At 42.3% G+C, this 27691-nt stretch overlaps 1 protein-coding gene across 5 annotated transcripts in view; it reads left to right on the forward strand.

Moving 5' to 3' along the window:
- Window positions 1-27691, forward strand: part of LOC130291604 (ras-related GTP-binding protein A) — a 1042086-nt gene that overhangs the window by 616807 nt on the left and 397588 nt on the right. For all 5 annotated transcript variants that reach the window (XR_008847980.1, XM_056540559.1, XM_056540557.1 and 2 more), the window contains one exon: window positions 20729-20872. Coding sequence is in view for 4 of the 5 variants with exons in the window: in XM_056540559.1 (XP_056396534.1) it covers window positions 20729-20872 (144 nt within the window). In the remaining variant the exon portion in view is untranslated. The remainder of the gene's footprint in view (window positions 1-20728; window positions 20873-27691) is intronic.

Genomic DNA, 27691 nt, shown 5'->3' on the forward strand with positions numbered 1-27691 from the left:
TATGGGGCTCTAGAGACTGAATTGCATAAATGGGTTATGGAGTGTCGTCAAAACGGTTACTGCGTAACACGAATGGGAATTTGTTTAAGTGCCCTTCAAATGGCTAAAGATGACAAATTAAAAGCACCAGGCATTGAAAATTTTGTTGCATCAGCAGGATGGTGTACCCGCTTCATGAATAGGTTTGCCCTGTGTTTACGGCAAAGAACAAAGATTTCACAGAAGTTGCCAAAAGACCTTGATGAAAAACTGATGTCATTCCATTCATTCATAATAAAACAAAGAAGGATCCATAATTATGACCTGGGAGATATTGGAAATATGGATGAAACACCTATGACGTTTGATCTTCCAAGCAACAGAACTGTGGCAAATTTGGGAGAGAAGACTATTTTACTCAGAACCACAGGAAATGAAAAAAACCATTTCACAGTTGTTCTGTCATGTTTGGCTAATGGAATTAAGTTGCGGCCTGTCATTATTTTTAAAAGAAAGACCTTTCCTAAAAAGGTCAAATTCCCACCACGAATTACAGTGCGCACGCATATTAAAGGTTGGATGGATGAAGACGGAACAAAAAAATGGCTGGAAGAAATTTGGAACTGACGACCAGGAGCAGCCTTAAAGAAAAAAAAATCATTGCTAGTTTGGGATATGTTCAGAGCCCACACATCTGATGACATAAAAAAATTGGCAAAGTCTTCTCAAGTTACTTTGGCCGTTATTCCAGGTGGGCTTACATCTGTATTGCAGCCCCTAGATGTGTGTTTAAATAAACCTTTCAAAGATCGTGTGCGAAAGATGTGGCATGAATGGATGTCATCTGGTCAAGTCCGACTGACAAAAGTTGGAAATCTGATGAAGCCCGACATAGAATTGGTAGCAAGGTGGGTTCGTGATGCATGGGAAGATATTCCAGAGGACATGGTGAAACACTCCTTCAAGAAATGTGGCATTAGTAATGAAGACAGTGAATTAGCAGTGAAGACAGCGCTTTGTATGAAAACGACAGCAGTGATGGTGAAGACGGCGAAATCAGTGATGATGACAATGTCTATGCTGATAGCCTCACACCAGCTTTAGCTGAAGCTCTGTTTGGACATACAGATGACGAGGAGGAATCCAGTTTTGAAGGATTTTAACTCTTTTGTTTTAGCTTGATTGATGATTGAGGTTTTTGTACTTTTAAAGTTATTTTTGATACCATATGGTTTTTGTTGACCCTCTTTTCCACTTACAGAGCTAGTTTACTGTTTTTCTTTGAAATAAACATTTAAAAACATTTAAACTACCGATGTCTCAATTAATGTAATTTTATTGGTATTTACCAGTAGCTGCTGCTGCATTTCCCACCCTAGGCTTATACTCGAGTCAATACTTTTTTCCAGGTTTTTGTGGTAAAATTAGGTGCCTCGGCTTATATTCGGGTCGGCTTATACTCGAGTATATACGGTACATAAATTGGGTATCCTTGTAACTGCATGAACCGAGAGAATAAAGATAAGGTGTAATTGTTATTGAAAGGTGCACTGTGCAGAAACAGAAGCCCCCAAAAGTTACAAAATATTTTTTGTTTTTATTATTTTACCCCACAAATGTTTGTTTGTTTTTTATGCAGATTTTGGTATAAAATAAGTGATGTCATTACAAAGTTCAAGCCCTTATATGGATCTGTAGGTACAAAGCTGAAAGTGATATGATTTTTAGAAGTGGAGAAGGAAAAAACGAAAGTGCAAAAACGAAAATTGGCCTGGTCCTTAACCGCTTATGGACCAAGCCAATTTTCACTGTAGGACACGGCCATTTTTTGCACATCTGACCACTTTCATTTTAAGCATTAATAACTCTGGAATGCTTTTACCTTTCATTCTGAATCTGAGATAGTTTTTCTGTGACATATTCTACTTTATGTTAGTGGTAAAATTTTGTCGATTCTTGCATCATTTCTTGGTGAAAAATTCCAAAGTTTGATGAAAAAATTTAAAATGTTGCATTTTTTTTAACTTTGAAGCTCTCTGCTTACAAGGAAAATGAATATTCCAAATAAATTATATATTGATTCACATATACAATATGTTACTTTATGTACTACTTTATGTTTGCATCATAATGTTGACTTTTTTTTTTACTTTTGGAAGACACCAGAGGGCTTCAAAGTTCAGCAGCAATTTTCCAATTTTTCACAAAATTTTCAAAATCGAAATTTTTAAGGGACCAGTTCTGTTTTGAAGTGGATTTGAAGGGCCTTCTTATTAGAAATACTCCACAAATGATCCATTATAAAAACTGCAGCCTTCAAAGTATTCAAAATGACATTCAAAAGGTTTGTTAACCCTTTAGGTGTTTCACAGGAATAGCAGCAAATTGAAGGAGAAAATTCAAAATCTTAATTTTTTACACTTGCATGTTCTTGTAGACCCAGTTATTGAATTTTTACAAGGGGTAAAAGGAGAGAAATCTTCCTAAAATGTGTAACCCAATTTCTCTCGAGTAAGAAAATACCTCATATGTGTATGTCAATTGTTCGGCGGGCGCAGTAGAGGGCTCAGAATGGAAGGAGCGACAGTGGGATTTTGGAGAGTGAGTTTTTCTGAAATGCTTTTTGGGGGGCATGTCACATTTAGGAAGCCCCTATAGTGCCAGAACAGCAAAAAAAAAAAAAAAAAACATGGCATACTATTTTGGAAACTTCACCCTCAAGGCACGTAACAAGGGGTCCAGTGAGCCTTAACACCCCACAGGTGTTTGACGACTTTTCGTTAAAGTTGGATGTGTAAAGGATTTTTTTTCCCCTAAAATGCTAGTTATCCCTCAAATTAACATTTTTTGCAAGGGATAATAGGACAAAATGCCCCCCAAAATTTGTAACCCCATCTCTTCTGAGTATGGAAATACCCCATGTTAGGACGTAAAATGTTTTGCGGGCGAACTACAAAGCTCAGAAGAGAAGGAGTCAACTTTGGCTTTTGAAAAGCAAATGTTGCTGAAATGGTTTTGTGGGGGCATGTCCCATTTAGGAAGCCACTATGGTGCCAGGAAAGCAAAAAAAAAAAACACATGGCATACTATTTTGGAAACTACAGCCCTCAAGGCACGTAACAAGGGGTCCAGTGAGCCTTAACACCCCACAGGTGTTTGATGACTTTTCGTTAAAGTTGGATGTGTAAATTATTTTTTATTTCACTAAAATGCTAGTTTTCCCTCAAATAATTTTTTTAACTAGGGGTAATAGGACAAAATGCCCCCCAAAATTTGTAACCCCATCTCTTCTGAGTATGGAAATACCCTATGTGTGGAAATCTAGTGCACTGCGGGCGCACTACAATACTCAGAAGAGAAGGAGTGCCATTAAGCTTTTGGGAAAAAAAATTGTTTGGAATGGAAGTCAGGGGCCATGTGCGTTTACAAAGCCCCCCGTGGTGATAGAACAGTGGACAGGGGGCCCTCATGTGACCCCATTTTGGAAACTACACCCCTCACAGAATTTAATAAGGGGTGCAGTGAGTATTTACACCCCACTGGCGTTTGACAGATCTTTGGAACAGTGGGCTGTGCAAATGAAAAATTAACGTAAATGCTCACTGTACCCCTTATTACATTACATGAGGGGTGTAGTTTCCAAAATGGGGTCACATGTGGGTATTTCTTTTTTTGCGTTTATGTCAGAACCGCTGTAAAATCAGCCACCCCTGTGCAAATCACCAATTTAGGCCTCAAATGTACATGGTGCGCTCTCACTCTTGAGCCTTGTTGTGCGCCCGCCGAACATTTTACACCAACATATGGGGTATTTCCGTACTCAGGAGAAATTGCGTTACAAATTTTGGGTGTCTTTTTTTCCTTTTACCGCTTGTGAAAATAAAAAGTATGGGGCAACACCAGCATGTTAGTGTAAAATTTTTTTACACTAACAAGCTGGTGTAGCCCCCAACTTTTCCTTTTCATAAGGGGTAAAAGGAGAAAAAGCCCCCCAAAATTTGTAGTGCAATTTCTCCCGAGTACGGAAATACTCGTGTCCCTAAACTGTTTCCTTGAAATACGATAGGGCTCTGAAGTGACAGAGCACCATGCGCATTTGAGGACTAAATTAGGGATTGCATAGGGGTGGACATAGGGGTATTCTATGCCAGTGATTCCCAAACAGAATGCCTCCAGCTGTTGCTAAATTCCCAGCATGCCTGGACACTCAGTGGCTGTCCGGAAATGCTGGGAGTTGTTGTTTTGCAACAGCTGGAGGCTCCGTTTTGGAAACACTGCCATACAATACGTTTTTAATTTTTATTGGGGGGGACAGTGTATGGGGGTGTATATGTTGTGTTTTACCCTTTAATATGTGTTAGTGTAGTGTAGTGTTTTTGGGGTACATTCACACTGGCGTGTTACGGTGATTTTCCCGCTAGGAGATTGCGCTGCGGCGAAAAATTTGCCGCAGCCCAAACTTATAGCAGGAAACTTACTGTAAACCTGCCCGTGTGAATGTACCCTGTATGTTCACATGGGGGCAAACCTCCAGCTGTTTCAAAACTACAACTCCCAGCATGTACTGAAAGACCGTGCATACTGGGAGTTGTATTTTTACAACAGCTGGAGGCACACTGGTTGGAAAATCTTCAGTTAGGTTCTGTTACCTAACTCAGTATTTTCCAACCATTGTGCCTCCTGCTGTTCTTAAACTACAACTCCCTTTATGTACTGATCGCCGAAGGGCATGCTGGGAGATGTAGTTATGCAATAGCTGCCTGTGCATGCTGGGATTTGCAGTTTTGCAACATCTGGGGGGCTACAGTTTTAGAGAACACTGCAAAGTGATCTCCAAACTGTGGTCCTCCAGCTGTTGCAAAACTAGAAATCCCAGCATGCCCAGACAGCAAACAGCTGTTTGTGCATGCTAGGAGTTGTAGTTTTGCAAGATCTGGAGGGATACAGTTAGAAACCACTGTATAGTGGTCTCTAACTGTAGCCCTCCAGCTGTTGCAAAACTACATATTCCAGCATGCCCAAACAGCTGTCTGGGCATGCTGGAAGTTGTAGTTTTGCAACATCTGGAGGGCTACAGTTAGAGACCAATGTATAATGGTCTCAAACTGTACCCTTTAGATGTTGCTAGGCAACTCACCGGCTTCCGTCGGATCCAGCCGCACGTCATCGCCCCCCGCCGATCTCCGTCGCCTGGTGCCGCCGACGCCCGCCCGGATCGGTAAGTGGATCTTCGGCGCCGGTCTCCTTCCCTTCCCCGTTCTTCCCCGCCTATTGTGGGTGGGCAGGACGGGGAAAACAAAAGTTAACCCCCCCGCCCCCGATCTGCTATCGGTGGTCGCGTCTAGACAACCAATAGCAGGAATAGGAGGGATGGCACCCCTGCCACCTCACTCCTATGCCTTCAGGGGGATCGTGAGTGTCTTAGACAACCGCGATCCCTTTTATATTCTGGGTAACCATAGACCCGTAATGACCCAGAATCGCGCAAATCGCAAGTGTAAATTCACTTGCGATTTGCCGCGATCGCCGACATTTCAGCAGGCATCCCGGTCCGATCCCCGCCCGGCGGGGACCGGAATTCTGCATGACATACGCGTACGTCATAAGTCCTTAAGTACCAGGGTGTCATGAAGTACGCGTACGTCAAGGGTCCTTAACCCCTTAAGGACCCAGACGTACTAGAACATCCTGGCACCCTGAGCTTTAAGGACCCAGGACGTACTAGTACAGAGGGCAGAGATCAGAAGCGGATGCCTGCTGAAGCATTTCAGCAGGCATCCGCTTCTGATCTCTGCCCGGGGCGCGGCAGAGACCGGAGAAACACCAGGACGTACTAGTACGTCCTGGGTCCTTAAAGCCCAGGGTGCCAGGATGTTCTAGTATGTCTTGGTCCTTAAGGGGTTAAGGACCCTTGACGTACGCGTACTTCATGACACCCTGGTACTTAAGGACTCATGACGTACGCGTTTGTCATGTAGAATTCCGGTCCCCGCCGGGCGGGGATCGGACCGGGATGCCTGCTGAAATGGACCGGAATTCTACATGACATACGTGTACGTCATGAGTCCTTAAGTACCAGGGTGTCATGAAGTACGCATACGTCAAGGGTCCTTAACCCCTTAAGGACCCAGACGTACTAGAACATCCTGGCACCCTGGGCTTTAAGGACCCAGGACGTACTAGTACGTCCTGGTGTTTCTCCGGTCTCTGCCGCGCCCCGGGCAGAGATCAGAAGCGGATGCCTGCTGAAATGCTTCAGCAGGCATCCAGGGCAAACGCCGAGGGGGGCCATGTAGGCCCCCCATGTCGGCGATTGCTGCAAATCGCCCCTGCGATCTGCGGCGATACCGGGCTGATCAGGTCTCTGAGACCCGACCGCCCGGTAATTTCGCATGATCCTGGCTAAAGTATAGGAGCGAGGTGGCAAGCCTGCCACCTCCTCCTATCCCCTGCGATCCGTCGGTTAGTTAACCGACCAATCGCAGGGGGGGGGGTTACTTCCTCCCGCCCTGCCCGGCCCCTGGATGTCCGGATAGGATGTGAGGAAGACCGGAGGACGCGGCGGGGGACGGAGGAGTGCTTACCTCGTCCCTGAAGACACGGATCCTGGCGATGAAGACAGTGGCGGCAGTGACAGGTGAGTTCTTCTTCAGCCGCGGTCGGGCCCTTTACAGCAATGCACGTCGCCGTTAACCGACATGCATTGCTGTAATGGGACCCTGTATACTACAACTCCCAGCATGCCCAGACAGCCCTTGGCTTTTGCAACATCTGGAGGTCCACAGTTTGGAGACCACTGTGCCCTTCAGGATGTTGCAAAACTACACATCCTCAGCATGCCCTTACTGTCCAGGCATGCTGGGAGTTGTAGTTCTGTAACATCTGGCCCTTCAAATGTTGCAGAACTACAACTCCCAGCATGCCTGGACAGTTTTGGCATACTGGGAGTTGTAGTTTTGCAACATCTGGAGGGCTACAGCTTGGACACCACTACACAGTGGTCCCCAAACTGTTCTCCAGCTGTTGCGTAACCACTACTCCCAATATGCCCTTCGGCTGCCTGGGCATGCTGGGAGTTGTGGTTTTGCAACAACTGGAGGCACACTGGTTGGGAAACATTGTCCGTTTCCTAACTCAGTGTTTCCCAACCCGTGTGCCTCCAGCTGTTGCAAAACTATAACTACCAGCATGCACTGATAGACCGTGCATGCTGGGAGTTGTAGTTTTGCAACAGCTGGAGGTTCCCCCCCCCCCCTGTGAATGTGCAGGGTACATTCATATGGGCTGGGGGATTACAGTGAGTATCAGGCGGCAAGTTTGCGATGCAGCAAATTTTGCGCGGCAGCTCAAACTCGCAGCTTTTTCTCCTTTCACCCCTTATGAAAAGGGGAAGTTGGGGTCTACACCAGCATGTTAGTGTAAAAAAAAATTTTTTTACACTAACATGCTGGTGTTGCCCTATACTTTTCATTTTGACAAGAGGTAAAAGGGAAAAATGCCCCCCAAAATTTGTAATTCAGTTTCTCCTGACTACGGAGATACCCCATATGTGGGCGCAAAGTGCTCTGGGGGCGCACAACAAGGCCCAGAAGGGAGAGTGCACCATGTACATTTGAGGTGATTTGCACAGGGGTGGCTGATTGTTACAGCGGTTTTGACAAACGCAAAAAAAAAAAAAAAAAAAACACATGTGACCCCATTTTGGAAACTTCACCCCTCACGGAATGTAATGAGGGGTGCATTGAGAATTTACACCCCACTGGTGTCTGACAGATCGTTGGAAAAATGGGCTGTGCAAATTAAAAATTTTTTACAGCCCACTGTTCCAAAGATCTGACAGACACCAGTGGGGGTAAATGCTCACTGTGCCCCTTGTTACGTTCCTCAAGGGGTCTAGTTTCCAAAATGGTATGCCATGTGGAGGTTATTTTGCTGTCCTGGCACCATAGGGGCTTCCTAAATGCGACATGCCCCCCGAGCAAAATTTGCTCTCAAAAAGCCAAACATGACTCCTTCTCTTCTGAGCATTGTAGTTCGCCCGTAGTGCACTTCAGGTCAACTTATGGGGTACCTCCATACTCAGAAGAGATGGGGTTACAAATTTTGGTGGTATTTTCTGCTATTAACCCTTGCATGAATGTGAAATTTGGGGGGGAAACACACATTTTTGTGATTTTTTTTTTTTTTTTTACGTATGCAAAAGTCGTGAAACCCCTGTGGGGTATTAAGGCTCACTTAATTCCTTGTTACGTTCCTCAAGGGGTCTAGTTTCCAAAATGGTATGCCATGTGGTTTTTTTTTTTGCTGTCCTGGCACCATAGGGGCTTCCTAAATGCGACATGCAACCGAGCAAAATTTGCTCTCAAAAAGCCAAACATGACTCCTTCTCTTCTGAGCATTGTAGTTCGCCCTTAGTGCACTTCAGGTCAACTTATGGGGTACCTCCATACTCAGAAGAGATGGGGTTACAAATTTTGGGGGGTATTTTCTGCTATTAACCCTTGCAAAAATGTGAAATTTGGGGGGAAACACATTTTTGGGAAAAATATATATATTTTTTTACATATGCAAAAGTCATGAAACCCCTGTGGGGTATTAAGGCTCACTTAATTCCTTGTTACGTTCCTCAAGGGGACTAGTTTCCAAAATGGTATGCCATGTGTTTTTTGCTGTCCTGGCACCATAGGGGCTTCCTAAATGCAACATGCCCCCCAAAAACCATTTCTGAAAAACTTACTCTCCAAAATCCCCTTGTCGCTCCTTCGCTTCTGAGCCCTCTACTGCGCCCGCCGAACACTTTACATAGACATATGAGGTATGTGCTTACTCGAGAGAAATTGGGCTACAAATACAATTATAAATTTTCTCCTTTTACCCCTTGTAAAAATTCAAAAATTGGGTCTTCAAGAAAATGCGAGTGTAAAAAATTAAGATTGTGAATTTTCTCCTTCACTTTGCTGCTATTCCTGTGAAACACCTAAAGGGTTAAAATGCTGACTGAATGTCATTTTGAATACTTTGGGGGTGCAATTTTTATAATGGGGTCTTTTATGGGGTATTTCTAATATGAAGACCCTTCAAATCCACTTCAAACCTGAACTGGTTACTGAAAAATAGTGAGTTTTTAAAATGTTGTGAAAAATTGGAAAATTGCTGATGAACTTTGAAGCCCTCTGGTGTCTTCCAAAAGTAAAAACACATCAATTTTTATAATTCAAACATAAAGTAGACATATTGTATATGTGAATAAAATAAAAAAATATTTGGAATATCCATTTTCCTTACAAGCAGAGAGCTTCAAAGTTAGAAAAATGCTAAATTTTCAAATTTTTCATAAAATTTGGGGATTTTTCACCAAGAAAGGATGCAAATTTTACCACTATGTTAAAGTAGAATATGTCACGAAAAAACAGTCTCGGAATCAGAATGATAACTAAAAGCATTCCAGAGTTATTAATGTTTAAAGTGACAGTGGTCAGATGTTCAAAAAATGGGCGGGTCCTAAGGTGTAAAATGGCTGGGTCCTTAAGGTTTTTTTTTTTTTTTTTAATCAAATGGTGCCAGAATGTTGAACAGATTTGTAAATTACTTCTATTAAAAAAATCTTAATCCTTCCAGTACTTATTAGATGCTGAATACTACAGAGGAAATTATTTTCTTTTTGGAACACTGAGCTCTCTGCTGACATTACGAGCACAGTGCACTCTGCTGACATCTCTGTCCATTTTAAGGACTGTCCAGAGTAAGAGAAATACCCCATAGCAAACCTCTCCTGCTCTGGACAGTTCCTAAAATGTACAGAGATGTCAGCAGAGAGCACTGTTTTCCAAAAAGAAAAGAATTTCCTCTAGTATTCAGCAGCTAATAAGTACTGGAAGGATTAAGATTTTTTAATAGAAGTAATTTACAAATCTTTTTACATTTCTGGCACCAGTTGATTTAAAAAAAAGTTTTCCACTGGAGTACCCCTTTAAATAGTTACTCCAGGGGAAAACATTTTTTTTAACCCCTTAACGACGCAGGAATATATTTACGTCCTGCGCCGACTATGGGACCTATAACACTGCAAAAAAAAAAAGTAAAAAAAAAAGGGTTAGTAAAGGTCATTTAACCCCTTCCCTAATAAAAGTTTGAATCACCCCCCTTTTCCCATAAAAAAAAATAAAACAGTGTAAAAAAAATAAAATAAACATATGTGGTATCGCCGCGTGCGTAAATGTCCAAACTATAAATATATATCATTAATTAAACCGCACGGTCAATGGCGTACGCGCAAAAAAATTCCAAAGTCAAAAAAAGCGCATTTTTGGTCACTTTTTATACCATTAAAAAATGAATAAAAAGTGATCAAAAAGTCCGATCAAAACAAAAATCATACCGATAAAAACTTCAGATTACGGCGCTAAAAATTAGTCCTCATACCGCCCTGTACGTGGAAAAATAAAAAAGTTATGGGGGTCAGAAAATGAAATTTTTAAACGTATAAATTTTTCTGCATGTAGTTATGATTTTTTCCAGAAGTACGACAATATCCAACCTATATAAGTAGGGTATCATTTTGTCGCACAATGATTTTTTTTCCGTTTCGCCGTGTGGGTAAAATGACTAATGTCACTGCAAAGTAGAATTGGCGACGCAAAAAATAAGCCATAATATGGATTTTTAGGTGGAAAATTGAAAGGGTTATGATTTTTAAAAGGTAAGGAGGAAAAAACGAAAGTGCAAAAACTGAAAAACCCTGAGTCCTTAAGGGGTTAAATCAACTGGCGCCAGGAAGTTAACAGATTGTAAATTACTTCTATTTAAAAATCTTAATCCTTTCAGTACCTATCAGCTGCTGTATGTTCCAGAGGAAGTTATTTTCTTTTAGAATGTCTTTTCTGTCTGACCACAGTGCTCTCTGCTGACACCTCTGTCCATTTCAGGAACTGTCCAGAGCAGGATAGGGGATATGCTCCTGCTCTGTACAGTTCCTGACATGGGCAGAGGTGTCAGCAGAGAGCACTCTGGTCAAACAGAAAAGAAATTCAAAAAGAAAAGAACTTCCTGTAGAGCATACAGCAGCTGCTAAGTACTGGAAGGATTAAGATTTTTAAATAGAAGTCATTTACAAATCTGTTTAACTTTCTGGCACCAGTTGATTTTTTTTATTTTTATTTTAAATCTAACAATCATATAAAAAAAAAAAAAGTTAATAATTAATATGCAGTAATGCCTTGAGAAGGCGGATTAACCCATGAAACAGGCTTGTATCTTCATTTGCTCAGCTTTGGCTGCAGTGTGTTTCCCTGTCCCTCTCCCCTCAACGGGCAGCTGTTTTTATGAAGATGATGTGATGTAAAGCTTTTGGATCATTTAATAGGTGAGTGCTGAAATTTTCAATCTCTACATTCTCTGCATTTTGGACATATTTGTTCCTGCTTCTATGCACCCGTATTTTACCCCACTACTACTACTACCCTAATCCGAGACTGGAGCTATCTGTGCATATTGGGCATAGTGGTGCAGTCTCCTCTGTTCCTATGGTGAATAAATAGTTAACATTCCCCTTTCCTACTTTCCTAACCCCCCCCCCCCCCCCCCCCACCGCTCATCTTATCACAATTTAATAAAATGGTTAATGAGGCCTTGTGGAGAAGTGTTTTTTTTAAATAAAAGTTTTTAAAAAGTGTTTTTTTTTTTGTTTTGTTTAAATTTACTTTACAGACTTAGTAGTGGAAGCTGTCTTATAGAGGGAATTCATTACTAAATCGGTGCTTAGCGCTAGCCACAAAAACATATATATAAATATATATAATATATACATTTTCTAATTGTCTTTATTCACTCTATATTCTGGATATTGCTTTCCTTTTCAACTCTCCCTCTGTTAGTACTTTTATTATAGGTGCCTCTTCTATGTGAAATATTTATTTGTTATCAGTTGATTGTGCCGCTTGATCTACCTGTATATACCTGTAATATTGACTCTTTGGTACCTTATATTCAGTGCATATCCTATGAAACGATTTCAATTTTCCATGTTCGAACATTTGTGCCACCAACCTAATACCATACCAAGCCCAAAATTTAACACTTTTGCATTTCTCTACCTCTTGATATATTTTATTTCCAAATAGTGGTGTAAATCCTAGTGCCTTCCAAATTGATGCCCTTTTTTTTTTTTGTCTTATCCTAGATCTTTTTTTGCAAGATTCATTAGTGAAGAGCCTTTCTTGCCCTGAGTATCTTCCAGCCCCATTCCAGTGCTTCCCAAATATTATTACAGCCTGGGATGTTCTTCCACTTATTCAAGAATGCCAACTGTGCTGCAATAAAATATGTCCGGTCTGGAACTGCTAGACCTCTATGACTTTCATCTCTCATCATGTATTCTAGCTTAATTCTAGGTTTACTTCCTCTCGAAATAAAATCTCTTATAACTTTTTGCAGCCCGGGCAGGATGATAAAGTAGTAGTCTGTATTAGACTACTCCTTTAAGGCACAAAAAAGGCACATCAAATTCTAACAATTTATATGAAAATTAGCATGTTTAAAATTGTCCTCTTCTGACCCATTCTCACTTTTTAATTTTTTCATATACAGGGATATGTGAGGAGTCATTTTTTCATCACAGGGGTTGTTGTTTAGAAACAGCGAGACTCCAGCTGTTGCTAAATTACAACGTATATCTTTCCCAGACAACCAAAGGCTGTCTGGAAATGATGGGGTTGTAGCTTAGCAACAACTGGAGGCTCCCTGTTAGAAAAAGCTGGTTTCTGGGCTTTTTCCCTAAGGGAGAGAACTATAAATGTACTAACCAATTTTCCATGTTTTTTTTTCCTTATTATTTCTGATACGTGTATGCAGAGGACTTTTTGATTTGGTGGACTACGTCAATGCCCAGCGTTTTTTTGTTTAATATTAATAAAATGGTTAACAAGGGCTTATGGGGGAGTGTTTTTTTTAGATAAAAGTTTTTAAAAAGTGTTTTTTTTTTTTTGTTTAAATTTACTTTACAGGCTTAGTAGTGGCAGCTGTCTTATAGATGGAATTCATTACTAAACTGGGGCTTAGCGCTAGCCACAAAAACAGCTAGCACTAACCCCCAATTATTACCCCGGTACCCATCGCCATAGAGGTGCTGGGAAGAGCTGATACCAACAGGACCAGAGTGTCAAAAATGGTGCTCCTGGGCCTAGGCGGTAACAGCTGGCGTTATTAAGGCTGGGGAGTAATTAATTCCATCTATAAGGCAGCTTCCACTACTAAGCCTGTAAAGTAAATTTAACCCCTTAAGGACCATGGGATTTTCCGTTTTTGCACTTTTGTTTTTTCCTCCTCACCTTTTAAAAATCATAACCCTTTCAATTTTGCACCTAAAAATCCATATGATGGCTTATTTTTTGCGCCACCAATTCTACTTTGCAGTGACATCAGTCATTTTACCCATGGTGAAACAGAAAAAAAATCATTGTGCAACGAAATTGAAGAAAAAAACGCCATTTTGTAACTTTTGGGGGCTTCCGTTTCTACGCAGTACATTTTTCGGTAAAAATGACACCTTATCTTTATTCTGTAGGTCCATACAATTTAAATTATACCCTACATATATAGGTTTGATTTTGTCGTACTTCTGTAAAAAATCATAACTACATGCAGAGAAATTTAAACGTTTAAAATTGTCATCTTCTGACCCCTATAACTTTTTTTATTTTACCGCGTATGGGGCGGTATGAGGGCTTATTTTTTGCGCCGTGATCTGAAGTTTTTAGTGGTACTATTTTTGTATTTATCCAATGTTTTGATCGCTTTTTATTCATTTTTTCATGATAGAAAAAGTTACCAAAAATACGTTATTTTGGAATTTGGAATTTTTTTCCGCGTACGCCATTGACCGTGTGGTTTAATTAATTATACATTTTTATAGTTCTGACATTTACGCACGCGGTGATACCACATATGTTTATTTTTATTTACATGGTTTTTTTTATGGGAAAAGGAGGGGTGATTTGGACTTTTGTTAGGGAAAGGGTTAAATGACATTTATTAACTTTTTTTTTTTACACTTTTTTTTTGCAGTGTTATAGCTCCCATAGGGGGCTATAACACTGCACACACTGATCTTATACACTGTTCACTGCAAATCCATAGCTGATCGGGACACCGCATTTTCACTGCGGTGGTCCCGACAGCCCCACTGAGCAGCCGGGAAGCTTTCACTTTTGTTTTAGACGCGGTGTTCAACTTTTAAAAACTTTTATTTAAGAAAACACTCTCCCACAATCCCTCGTTAACCATTTTATTAATATTAAACAAAAAAACGCTGGGCATCGACGTAGTCCACCGAATCCAAAGTCCTCTGCATATACGGATCAGAAATAATAAGAAAAAAAACACAGAAAATTGGTTAGTACATTTATAGTTCCCTCCCTTGGGAAAAAAGCCCATAAATCAGCTTTTCCTAACAGGGAGCCTCCACTTGTTGCTAAGATACAACCCCATCATTTCCAGACAGCCTTTGGCTGTCTGGGAAAGATATAGGTTATAATTTAGCAACAGCTGGAGTCTCGCTGTTTCTAAACAACAACCCCTGTGATGAAAAAATGACCCCTCACATATCCTTGTATATGTAAAAATATAAAAGTTAGAGGGGTCAGAAGAGGACAATTTTAAACATACTAATTTTCATATAAATTCTTAGAATTTTATGTACCGTTTTTATGCCTTAAAGGATTAGTCTAATACAGACTACTCCTTTTCCATCCTGCCTGGGCTGCAAAAAAATAGAAAATAAACATTCACTTACCTTCCTGCATCCCCCAGGAGCTCCTCTGCAGCCGATCGGTCGGCCAGGCAGTCTTCTTCCTACTTCCATGTGCACGGCTCGTCACACGGCCCTTCAGCCTTTCACCGGCTGAGGTGGCACATCGCTGTGGCCGGTGATAGGCTGAAGCGCCGTGTGACAATTCGTCCACACGGAAGTAGGAAGAAGATTGCCCAGCCGACTGATCAGCTTTGGTGGATCTCCGGGGGGATGCAGGAAGATAAGTGAAAGTTTATTTTCTATTTTTTTGCAGCCTGGGCAGGATGGAAATTGAGTAGTCTGCACCGGACTACTCCTTTAACGGTTTATTTTTGACCGGTCCCAACAAGAAAAAATGAGTCCCGACAGATCCCGTTTACTATTATGGGGTCTGTCGGGCACTGTTGTTTTTTGACAGGAGTAGCAGGAGGAAAAAACATTGCATGATGTATTTTTCCTTCTGCTACTCTCCCCGAGTTGCCCGATGGACGTCACACTGCCGTGTCACAACGGCAGTGTGAAAGAAGCTTAAGTTGGACATCATTTCATTTGTATGTACCTACAGAATACATAGAATGTGTCATTTTTACAGAAAAGTGCACTGGGTAGAAACGGAAGGTCCTAAAAGTTACAAAATGGTGTTTTTTTTCCAATTTTGTCCCACAAATATATTTTTTTGTTTCGCAGTAGATCTTGTGATGAAATTATTAATGTCATTACAAAGTAAAATTGGTGGTGCAAAAAAAAAACACGGTGTTATATGTAAGGTGGAAAATTGAAATCTTTATGATTTTTAGAAGTTGAGGGGAAAAAAAACTAATGCAAAAATAAAAAAAAACCTGTGTCCAAAAGGGGTTAAAAAAATATTTATATATGGCACATTTTTTTCAGAATTGCGATTTTAGAGCAGAAAAGTCACTTAGGAGAGGAGGTGGTGTTACAAAGTGTTGTTCTGAAGTCATTTAATGGTTTTTGCTTATGTGTGCTAAAAAAAATGGTATTCAAAAGTGATTTATTGTTTTTTGCTTATGTGAGCCAAATTTATCAACCCCCTGTAACAGTATGATAAATATGCCACACATAAGCAAAACCAAAAGAAAGAAAAAAAATGCCTACAGAACTCGCTTACCAAAGCAACAATGATAAATGTCCCTGATAGTCTTTTTCCCAATTAATCCTCAGACCCAATATGTCTCCAAAATCCTCTATCATATTAATCACCAGTTGATTTAAAAAAAAAAAAAAAATAATTTCCACTGGAGTACCTCTTTAAGGCCAACATTGGCTTGGTCCTTAAGGGGTTAAACAACCTGTATACTTACTGTTGAATATTGTTCAGAATTGATCTTGTAAATTCTTCTATAAGAGCTCTATTATTATTTTTTGTTTTATTGTATGGCAGATTGAGGCAACAAATGTGAATGAAGTTCTATTAAGATTGTAAGGTGTTCATATCAATTAGCATTGGTAATGCTAACATGGTTTCTTGGCAGCTGAGCATTTAGGCCTTTGTGCACAGCACTTCTCATGCCCTCCAGGTTATAAGTTGGCTCTGACTTCAGCTCACCTTGTCTCGTGGTGACTCTGGTCATCCCATTCAGTCTCTTAACATTTCTCGTCCTCAGCTTGCAGCCTACCAGCACATCTAAGGCTAGATTCACACTACGGAATTTCCGTCTGCAATTCCGCTTTGAGAAGCGGAATTTGTGAACAGAAAATCTTCTTTAAAATTTCCACCTGAAGAATGGCGTTGCTCGCAGAACACATTGCGGTCTATTGGAGACTGCAGTGTCCCCGCGGTCCTAGCATCGACTGATTCAGTCAGCGCCGACTGCACACGGAATCTCCGGTGTGGAAATTTTCTGCCCGGAGATTCCTCAGTGTGAACCTAGCCTAAAGGTTGCTGCTTTTCAGCCATATGTGAAGCACACTCTCAAAAAAGGCCCCTTGAACATTACATGCATACACTCTGTACTGTCCCAACAGGTGCTATAACCTCGCCTTTTCCCAGCTAACTTCTCAACCCTAACCACAACCACACTGCATGTTGCTGTATATGTCAGCACACCGAGCACCGAGGAAACCAAATATTACAGCACTCAATACAATGTGGCACTTACAATAATATGTCTTTAAAGGGAAAAGCACACATTATTTAAAGGAACATATGAGGGCTATCTGCTAAATGGGAAACTTAATATTAAAAAAATTTCTTAACCTCTTAAGGACGCAGGGCGTATGGATACGCCCTGCATCCCGAGTCCTTAAGGACGCAGGGCGTATCCATACGCCCGTGGGAATTCCGGTCCCCACCGCTAGCCGGTTGGGGACCGGAGCCGGATGCCTGCTGAAATCGTTCAGCAGGCATCCCGGCATATCGCCCAGAGGGGTCATTATGCCCCCCCATGTCGGGGATCGCCGCAGATCGCTGGACAATTCAGTCCAGCGATCTGCGGCGATTCCGGGTCAATCGGGTCTCCAGTGACCCGGTGACCCGGAATTACTGGCTGTTCGGGGCCGTCTCTGACGGCCCCGAACAGCCAGAGCCTGCAGGGGTGAGGTGGCACTGGTGCCACCTCACGATCGCCCTGATTCGTCGGCCGGATTACCGGCCGACCAATCAGGGTGCCTGCTGCGGGTGTCACTCCCGCACCCGCTCCGCCCCTCTTCCGGAGGGCGTGAGCGGGTGCGGGAAGACGACCCCCAGTGCTGGGGACCCCGATCCCCGGCGTCAATGTTGGGATCGGGGCCCCAGGAGCGATGGCGGCGGCGAGGGACAGCCTGCGATGGAGCATCAGCAGGAGGTGAGTTACAGCCTCCTGCTGTTGCTTAGCAACAGCTCCCAGCATGCAAAAAGGCATGCTGGGAGCTGTAGTTATGCAACAGCAGGAGGCAGACCACCACAACTCCCAGCATTCCCTTATGGGCATGCTGGGACTTATGGTTTTGCAACAGCTGGAGGCACATTTTTTCTATGGAAAAGTGTACCTTCAGCTGTTGTATAACTACAACTCCCAGCTTGCACAAACAGCTAAAGTGCATGCTGGGAGTTGTAGTGGTGCATCTGCTGGTTGCATAACTACAACTCCCAGCATGCCCGTTGGCTGTCGGTGACTGCTGAGAGTTGTAGTTTTGCAACAGCTGAAGGCACACTGGTTGTGAAACTTAGAGTTTTTTTTTTTACCTAACTCAGTGTTTCACGACCGGTGTGCCTCCAGCTGTTGCAAACTACAACTCCCAGCAGTCACCTTACACCATGCACCGTACATGCTGGGAGTTGTAGTTTTGCAACAGCTGGAGGCACACTGGTTTTGAAACACTGAGTAAGGTCACAAACTCTGTGATACATAACCAGTGTGCCTACAGCTGTTGCAAAACTAAAACTCTCAGCATGTACAGTCTGTCAGCGCATGCTGGGAGTTGTAGTTTTGCAACAGCTGGATGTCCCCCCCAATGTGAATGTACAGGGTACACTCACATGGGCGGAGGATTATAGTAAGTATCGGGCTGCAAGTTTGAGCTGCAGCAAATTTTCTGCAACAGCTCAAACTGCCAGCGAGAAACTACTGTGAACCCCCCGCCTGTGCGACTGTACCCTAAAACACTACACTACACTACCACAAAAAATAAAATAAAAAGTAAAAAACACTACATATACACATACCCCTACACAGCCCCCCTCCCCTTCCCAATAAAAATGAAAAACGTCTGGTACGCCACGGTTTCCAAAACGGAGCCTCCAGCTGTTGCAAAACAACAACTCCCAGTATTGTCGGACAGCCGTTTACTGTCCAGGCATGCTGGGAGTTTTGCAACAGCTGGAGGCACCCTGTTAGGGGTATTCTACGCCAGTGATTCCCAATGTCCACCCCTATGCAATCCCTAATTTAGGCCTCAAATGCGCATGGCGCTCTCACTTTGGAGCCCTGTCGTATTTCAAGGCAACAGTTAAGGGTCACATATGGGGTATCGCCGTACTCGGGAGAAATTGGGCTTCAAATTTTGGGGGGTATTTTCTGCTTTTACCCTTTTTAAAAATGTAAAGTTTTTGGGAAAAGAAGCATTTTAGGTAAAAAATTTTTTATTTTTTTTACATATGCAATAGTCGTGAAACGCCTGTGGGGTATTAAGGTTCACTTAACCCCTTGTTACATTCCCCGAGGGCTCTAGTTTCCAAAATGGTATGCCATGTGTTTTTTTTTTTTGCGGTCCTGGCACCATAGGGGCTTCCTAAATGCGGCATGCCCCCAGAGCAAAATTTCCTTCCAAAAAGCCAAATGTGACTCCTTCTCTTCTGAGACCTGTAGTGCGCCAACAGAGCACTTTTCACCCCCATATGGGGTGTTTTCTGAATCAGGAGAAATTGGGCTTAAAATTTTGGGGGGTATTTTCTGCTTTAACCCTTTGTATAAATGTAAATTTTTGGGGAAACCAAGCATTTTAGGTAAATTTTTTTATTTTTTTTACATATGCAAAAGTCGTGAAACACCTGTAGAGTATTAAGGTTCACTTTACCCCTTGTTACGTTCCCCGAGGGGTCTAGTTTCCAAAATGGTATGCCATGTGTTTTTTTTTTTGCTGTCCTGGCACCATAGGGGCTTCCTAAATGCGGCATGCCCCCAGAGCAAAATTTCCTTCAAAAAGCCAAATGTGACTCCTTCTCTTCTGAGACCTGTAGTGCGCCAGCAGAGCACTTTTCACCCCCATATGGGGGGTTTTCTGAATCGGGAGAAATTGGGCTTCAAATTTTGGGGGGTATTTTCTGCTATTACCCTTTTTAAAAATGTAAAACTTTAGGGAAACCAAGCATTTTAGGTAAAAAAATTTTTTTTTTTTTTTACATATGCAAAAGTCGTGAATCACCTGTGGGGTATTAAGGTTCACATTACCACTTGTTACGTTCCCCGAGGGGTCTAGTTTCCAAAATGGTATGCCATGTGGGGTTTTTTGCTGTTCTGGCACCATAGGGGCTTCCTAAAGGTGACATGCCCCCCAAAAACCATTTGACGCTCCTTCCCTTCTGAGCCCTCTACTGCGCCCGCCGAACACTTTACATAGACATATGAGGTATGTGCTTACTCGAGAGAAATTGGGTTTCAAATACAAGTAAAAATTTTCTCCTTTTTACCCCTTGCAAAAATTCAAAAATTGGGTCTACAAGAACATGCGAGTGTAAAAAATGAAGATTGTGAATTTTCTCCTTCACTTTGCTGCTATTCCTGTGAAACCCATAAGGGGTTAAAACGCTTACTGAATGTCATTTTGAATACTTTGGGGGGTGCAGTTTTTATAATGGGGTCATTTATGGGGTATTTCTAATATGAAGACCCTTCAAATCCACTTCAAACCTGAACTGGTCCCTGAAAAAAAGCGAGTTTCAAAATTTTGTGAAAAATTGGAAAATTGCTGCGGAACTTTGAAGCCCTCTGGTGTCTTCCAAAAGTAAAAACTCGTCAATTTTATGATGCAAATATAAAGCAGACATATTGTATATGTGAATAAAAAAAAATCATTTGGAATATCCGTTTTCCTTACAAGCAGAGAGCTTCAAAGTTAGAAAAATGCTAAATTTTCAAATTTTTCATCAAATTTTGGGATTTTTCACCAAGAAAGGATGCAAGTTACCAAAAAATTTTACCACTACGTTAAAGTAGAATATGTCACGAAAAAACAATCTCGGAATCAGAATGATAACTAAAAGCATTCTAGAGTTATTAATGTTTAAAGTGACAGTGGTCAGATTTGCAAAAAATGGCCGAGTCCTTAAGGTGAAAAAGGGCTCAGTCCTTAAGGGGTTAAAATGGTTTGTTTTGTATGTACTTTTTTAAATTTATAATAGAAAGAGTATATATGTATGTATATATATATATATATATATATATATATATATATATTTTTTTTTTTATTTTTTTTATTTTTTTTTTATTTTTTTTTTTTTATTTTTTTATTTTTTTACTTTTGCAGATGCTTATCCAAGTACGGAAGTAGTTTATGCATGGACCAATGGTTCTGACAAATCGGTTGCTGTTGCCCCAGATGGCTCTAGATTGAATCAATATGACCTATTAGGTTTAGTAGTGGGAACTGAAACAATCCGCTCAAGCACAGGTATGTAGTGACAAATGTCAATTATCAAATTAATTTTAAATGATTACACAGTTACAAGTATATCAGGTAAGTAATCTATGTAAATGTATGGGAAATGTATATGTTTATATTTGAAACTGTATAAACCCTTTGGTATTATATTTGTAAATAAACTGCTAAAGCTGTTAAAGGTAATCTGTCCTCACTAGAGATGAGCGAGCCAGTAGCAGCGAACCATGATTCACCCCAAACTCTTGGTTCCCAGAACTCTTGAACTTTTAGAGAGAGAGGGAGATAGTGAGAGAGGGAGGGGGGGAGAGGGGGGAGAGAGAGAGAGAGCAAAGAAGAAGAGTGTGTGTGTGTGTGTGTGTGTGTGTGTGTGTATACGTGTGTACGTGTGTGTGTGTACGTGTGTACAGGAGCCACAATTCTCATCCAGGAGCCAGAACCCATTCCTGATCTATAGCATAAACAGTGCACAAATCCTATTGGGGAAGTACAAGGATCCACGGCATATTAGTGCTTATTCCCAGCCTCTGTGTGTGTGGGCTGATCATAGGGGGACCTCTTGACCATTCATACACAAGCCTCATCATGTACCACAAAGCCCAGCAAGCCTTTTTAAAGGCTGATACCAAAGAAAAAGCACAACAAGCAGTGATCTCAGCAAAGCTGTGCTGCAGCAGACCTGTATGATAATGATACATATGTGAAGTGCCCTAAACACAGCATATCGCTTTACTCTGCAAACACCGGTTACATCTTCCTTTTTGAGACATAGCAGTGCCTTAACAAGGGTGAGCATTTGACAGGGATTAGCTATTTAAATACATTATTCATGAATATTATTGGTTTCAGTAAACACCAGTTACATCTTCGGGTGAGCATTTGACAGGGATTAACTCTGTGAATACATTATTTGTGAATATTATTGGTTTTAGCAAACACTGGTTACATATTCCTATTTGAGACATAGAAGCGCCTTAACAAGGGCATGCATTTGAAAGGGATTATACCTGTTTATACGTTATTCGTAAATATTGTTGGTTTCACTAAACACTGGTTATATCTTTCTGTTTGGGATATAGCAGCACTTTAACAATGGTGGGTATTTGATAGAGATTAATCCTGTAAATTTGTAATTCGTGAATACTATTGCTTTCAACAAACACGTTTACATCTTCCTGTCTGTGATGTAGCAGCGCACTAAAAAGCACCTGCATATCACGCGCATTAGCATTCTCAAGCAACTGTATGTTAAATTTTTTGGGGTAAATTAAACTTCTATTATACCTACCTGCTTTTAACCCCTTAAGGACCGGGTTTTTTTTCCGTTTTTGCATTTTCGTTTTTTGTTCCTTGCCTTTAAAAAATCTTACTAAAAATCCATATGATTGCTTATTTTTTGCGCCACCAATTCTACTTTGTAATGACGTCAGTCATTTTGTCCAAAAATCTACGGTGAAAAGGAAAAAAAATAATTGTGCGACAAAATTGAAAAAAAAACGCAGTTTTGCAACTTTTGGGGGCTTCCGTTTCTACGTAGTAAATTTTTCGGTAAAAATGACACCTTATCTTTATTCTGTAGGTCCATACGATTAAAATGATACCCTACTTATATAGGTTTGATTTTGTCGTACTTCTGGAAAAAATCGTAACTACATGCAGGAAAATTAATACGTTTAAAATTGTCATTTTCTGACCCCTATAACTTTTTTATTTTTCCGTCTATGGGGCGGTATGGGGACTAATTTTTTGCGAGGTGATCTGAAGTTTTTAACGGTACCATTTTTGCATTGATAGGACTTATTGATCGCTTTTTATTCATTTTTAAATGATATAAAAAGTGACCAAAAATGCACTGTTTTGGACTTCGGAATTTTTTTGCGCGGACGCCATTGACCGAGCGGTTTCATTAATGATATATTTTAATAATTAGGACATTTCCGCACGCGGTGATACCATATATGTTTATTTTTATTTACACTGTGTTTTTTTTATATGGGAAAAGGGGGGTGATTCAAACTTTTAATAGGGGAGGGGTTAAATGATATTCATTCACTTTTTTTTTCACCTTTTTTTGCAGTGTTATAGCTCCCATAGGGACCTTTAACACTGCACAAAATGATCTTTATCATTGATCACTGGTTTCTCATAGGAAACCAGTGATCGATGATTCTGCCGCATGACTGCTCATGCCTGGATCTCAGGCACTGAGCAGTCATTCGGCGAATGACTCGGACAGCGAGGAGGCAGGTAGGGGCCATCCTGCTGTCCTGTAAGCTGTTCAGGATGCCGCGATTTCGCCGCGGCTATCCCGAACAGCCCACTGAGTTAACCGGCAGCTTTCACTTTCGCTTTTAGCCGTGCGGCTCAGCTCCGAGCGCGTGGCTAAAGGGTTAATAACGCATGGCGCCGTGATCGGCGCTGTGCGCTATTAGCGGCGGGTCCCAGCTTCACTATGATGCCAGGCCTGCCGTGATATGATGCGGGGTTACCGTGTAACCCCGCGTTATATCACTGGAGCAGGACCAAGGACGTACCTGTACATCCTTGGTCCTTAAGGGGTTAAGAAAACTAACCTCCAAATCTGAACCATCCTCCAAAAGTATGTTTGTGTGGAGTCCCGGTACAGGACCTGGTCCTGTCCCTGTCTAAAGTCCCCTCAGCCAGAGTCCCTCCATTTCCATAGGGCTCTCCTGTAGGGCTTACCCCTGGTTGCCTCATACAACCTATGTTAATATATTATTTAATGTATAGGAAATATCTATGTATAGGACCTTTCCCGGGTCACGTGATGTACAGTTGTAATGTATAATTGCTTAAGGACCTTACTAGGTCATGTGATGTACCCAGAGTTCACTGGGTTCAGGACTTACAGGTTTGCTGACCAATGAGCTCAGTCCAGCCCCCTTAATATATAAAGGGCTGTAGCCATTAAATTCTCTTTCTTAGTTCCTGCTCTTGTTCCTGCACTACAAAGCCAAGCACATCTCAGCAGAAATTTCAAGTCATCTAGGTCAAAGCCTAAGAACCTGCAGCCACTAAACCGTTGGTTACAAAGCTCAATCTATCAAATACTGTGTGACTATTACCAGCTAAAATCTTATAATTAGTAGCACAGTGGCCTGCATAAAACAGCTCATTATTTCAAGTCCCAGCAAAGCCCGTGAGAAGCCTGTATCCCGGTTACCTCTAAAGAGACTGTTTCTGTATAAAGACTGTTGCATAAAATCTGCAAGTAAAGTTCTCCAGTTAATTCATAAAACCTGCTGTGGACATTCCGTTTATTCCCTACCGTTTCTGGGCCGGGTGGCAGTGGGACCATTAATTCTAAGCAAACCGCACCCTGGCGTCACGACATTCAAGGGTTAATACCACCAGACCCTGTAACATTACCGCAACACCCCAGGCACCACAACTCTCCTGGTTCACCACAAGTTTTTTGGTGTCTTACGAACAGGATATGGGTGTGTGCCTTTAATAACTTTGCTACCCTGACCACTCGCAACGAAAAACGGGTGTATACTGTTATTGCAAGAGCCATAGTCCTCCCCCTATGCAGGAATGTGTTTTATGAACTGGCCGGGATTATCGCAAGTTGCGACTGAAATAGCGCCCAAAAGTGTACGGGACTTTAAAGGGGTACTCCCACCCTAGACATCTTATCCCCTATCCAAAGGATAGGGGATAAGAGGTCTGATCGCGGGGATCCCACCGCTGGGGACTCCCGCATTATTGCATGCAGCACCCACCTCTTTTTACACCGGAACCGCTGGAGGCTCTGAGTCGCGAGTCCGGGATTGAAGTCCGTGACGTCATGACTCCGCCCCCGTGTGATGTCACGCCCATCCCCTCAATGCAAGTCTATAGGAGGGGGGGTGACGTCACATGGGGGCGGAGTCCTGACATCACGGACTTCCGTCCCGGACTCGCGACTCAGAGCCTCCAGCGGTTCCGGTGTAAAAAGAGGTGGGTGCCGCATACAATAATGCGGGGGTCCCCAGCGGCGGGACCCCCCCGATCAGACATCTTATCCCCTATCCTTTGGATAGGGAATAAGATGTCTAGGGTGGGAGTACCCCCTTTATGCTGAAATTGTGCTTAGCTGGGGCGCAAGAAAAAGTAGGGAGGGAGGTGAATAAAACTGTATTGTGGCCATGTGTAAGATTAAGAACAAAGCCATGCTACATGCTCCACGGCAGACTGCACCTGAATGGGTTAAGGCAGAAACCAAAAAGAGCGCCAAAATGTCCCGCACTGATCTGCGTCTCGCCCCTGGGCGTGGACATCGTGTAGCTGTTCCTATGCCGAAGTGGAACTGTTTTATATTTTGCTTGTGTTTCCCGGGGGACAGGAAGTCAGAGCTGCACCGATGACGTCCTTCTGGCTGGCGGCCATCTTGTGGGAGCCCCACATAAAAGAAGCCATGCGGCCAGACCTCTACAGTCTCGAGATGGCAGTGAGGTGTACAGAGATGGCGGAGCCCACTGCAACACGTGAGGAGAGCAGTAAGATTGCGCAAGAGCAGAGGAAAGTTGCCGCAGCTGCAGCACAACTTTTCCAAGACCTTGCCGACCGCTTGCAGCAGTTGTCACTTGGGGCCGAAGAGGCCTGCAACCTACCCCCGCTACCAGAGGACAACGAGTGGCCGGCTACCCTTAAAGGGGCATCACCCGGGACATCAGGAACAGCATCTCTAACAGAAGATGTGCCCAGGCCTACTCCCCCTGAGGACGTGAGGCCTAAGCAGCAACGGGCACCAACAGATGTGCCTAGGCCTAATCCATGCCCGGAGGTGTGGCCTAACCAGCAGGCAACAACGTAAGTGCCGTGGCCTTTTCCACTAAAGGAGGTGAGGCCAGAACAACCAGCACCAACTGTAGTGCCAGTGGCCTCGGCCACTGCTATCAATTTTGTGGTGAGCGTGAACCCATCTGTATCACAGTCTCGACTCACCAATGTCTCATGGGACACTGCTATAAACCCTATGAGAGAATCCCAACCTCGTGCTCCTTGCTACATGTCGCAGAGCAGGAAGCACGCTGATAGACGAGTTTGGAAATCAAGAAGATTCCCTGTCTAAGGCATTTTTTTTTTCTCTTTCCTGCTTGAAATTAACTGTTTGGTACACAGTACCTTTGTTCTTCCTACAGATTCTTCAGTTTGGTAACCTATTCAAGAAGAAGTGCCTGGCAGGACTATGCCAAGAAGTTAATCGTTCAGCAATGTAACCATTTCTTAAGCTTGTGCCCGGCCCCTGGCCGAGAGACTCCTAGTCTGAGGAGATTCTAGTAAGTTTGCACCTGGCTCCGGCAACAGCCGTGTTTTATTGAGGACTCATAACATAGGTGGACTGTTGATCCTTATGTGGCTGTTTATTGTAAATAATCTATTAGTAATATATGTTTGTGCATAAAATGTTGCACCCATACAGCAGGTAAATGTTTCCTGAATGCATCAGATGTTGTGCTGCTATCAGGTAGCCCTTGTGTTCTAATAAATAAAATGTCTGTTGACATAAAATGTCAAACAAATGTAAGTGATTATTGTTCAGAAATATCCAATCCCTGTACACATAGAACATATCTTTTCCAGGTGTTATAGTGTTTACTTAAAGGTGCCCTCCCAGCTCCTCTGGGAGTAACAATAATGCCACCCTTCACTAGCGCCTATCAAAACATACCAATTAGGTATCAAGACTGACTCCAGTCATCCAATACAATCTATACATAGTACAGTACATAAAATTCACTAGTGTACTTTCATAAGATCCAATACACATAACTCAGAAAAATATTTCACAAAAACCCAAAAATAAGTCTTAGGGACCGTAACATGCTATCTCTTAGTCCATACCACTGTTATGCACTAATCTCATGCACTAGTATGTTCTTTTGTCTTTACATTTTCGGGATGCTCTTCCTGGCCAGAAGGTAATCCTGTAGCTAACCAAAAATACATGTATCCAAAAAGGTAACAGTATGCAAATTGTTATCTAGTTCAGAGTTCTAGGGGTAAGTGTGTAGTACCGATAGACCCTAGTTGCTAAGGCATTGGGCAGAAAGCCTCAGGCAACCCAATCCGCAACCAGTGTATAACATAATAAAAGAAAAATTCTGGGCAGGTTGGCGGTAGGACCATTAACTCTAAGCAAACTTCACCCTGGCGTCACGACATTCAAGGGTTAATACCACCAGACCCTGTAGTATTACCGCAACACCCCAGATACCACAACTCTCCTGGTTAACCACATTTGGTAAATAGAAATGTTGGATGGGGTAGAGGTCAGAAGACCCTTGCCATGTCCTCTGGCACTAAGAATGTTGGTGCCAAGACCAGCTCTAGTACAGGAAGCGCAACAGCAACCAGGGTTCTAGTCAGCCATCCCAAGTTCTCCCTGTCTGCTAGAGGCTATTTGGTTTTAGCGGATGATCCGACTTTTCTAGACTATACGTGTATTAATGACATGATTATGGTGAGCGACCTGTCAGTGGATTGCTCCTCGTCTACAGTCACGTGGAGCGGTGGAACTGTCCGTCTCTTCTTTTTGTATAAAGTGGGGGTACACTTTCCTCAAGTCTGGGCATGATTGTCACCAATAAATGGGTGTATATAAAATATATGTAAAATATGTTGTAGATCCAGTGAATTGATTTAAAACAATTTATTATTACAATGATAGTGCTTGTGGTGTCCTTTGTAGGGCCCTTACATCGGACATCGGACCCTTACATGTCTCTGTATAGCTCGTATCTGGTCAGGATACTGCATGCGGCAGCGTGTTGGTAAGGGGTTAAAATCAATGCGCTCTGCGGCGCTGGGGTTTCCTTGTGTGTA

This window comes from Hyla sarda, chromosome 9, assembly GCF_029499605.1.
Source record: "Hyla sarda isolate aHylSar1 chromosome 9, aHylSar1.hap1, whole genome shotgun sequence".
NCBI classification, from domain to species: Eukaryota; Metazoa; Chordata; class Amphibia; order Anura; family Hylidae; genus Hyla; species Hyla sarda.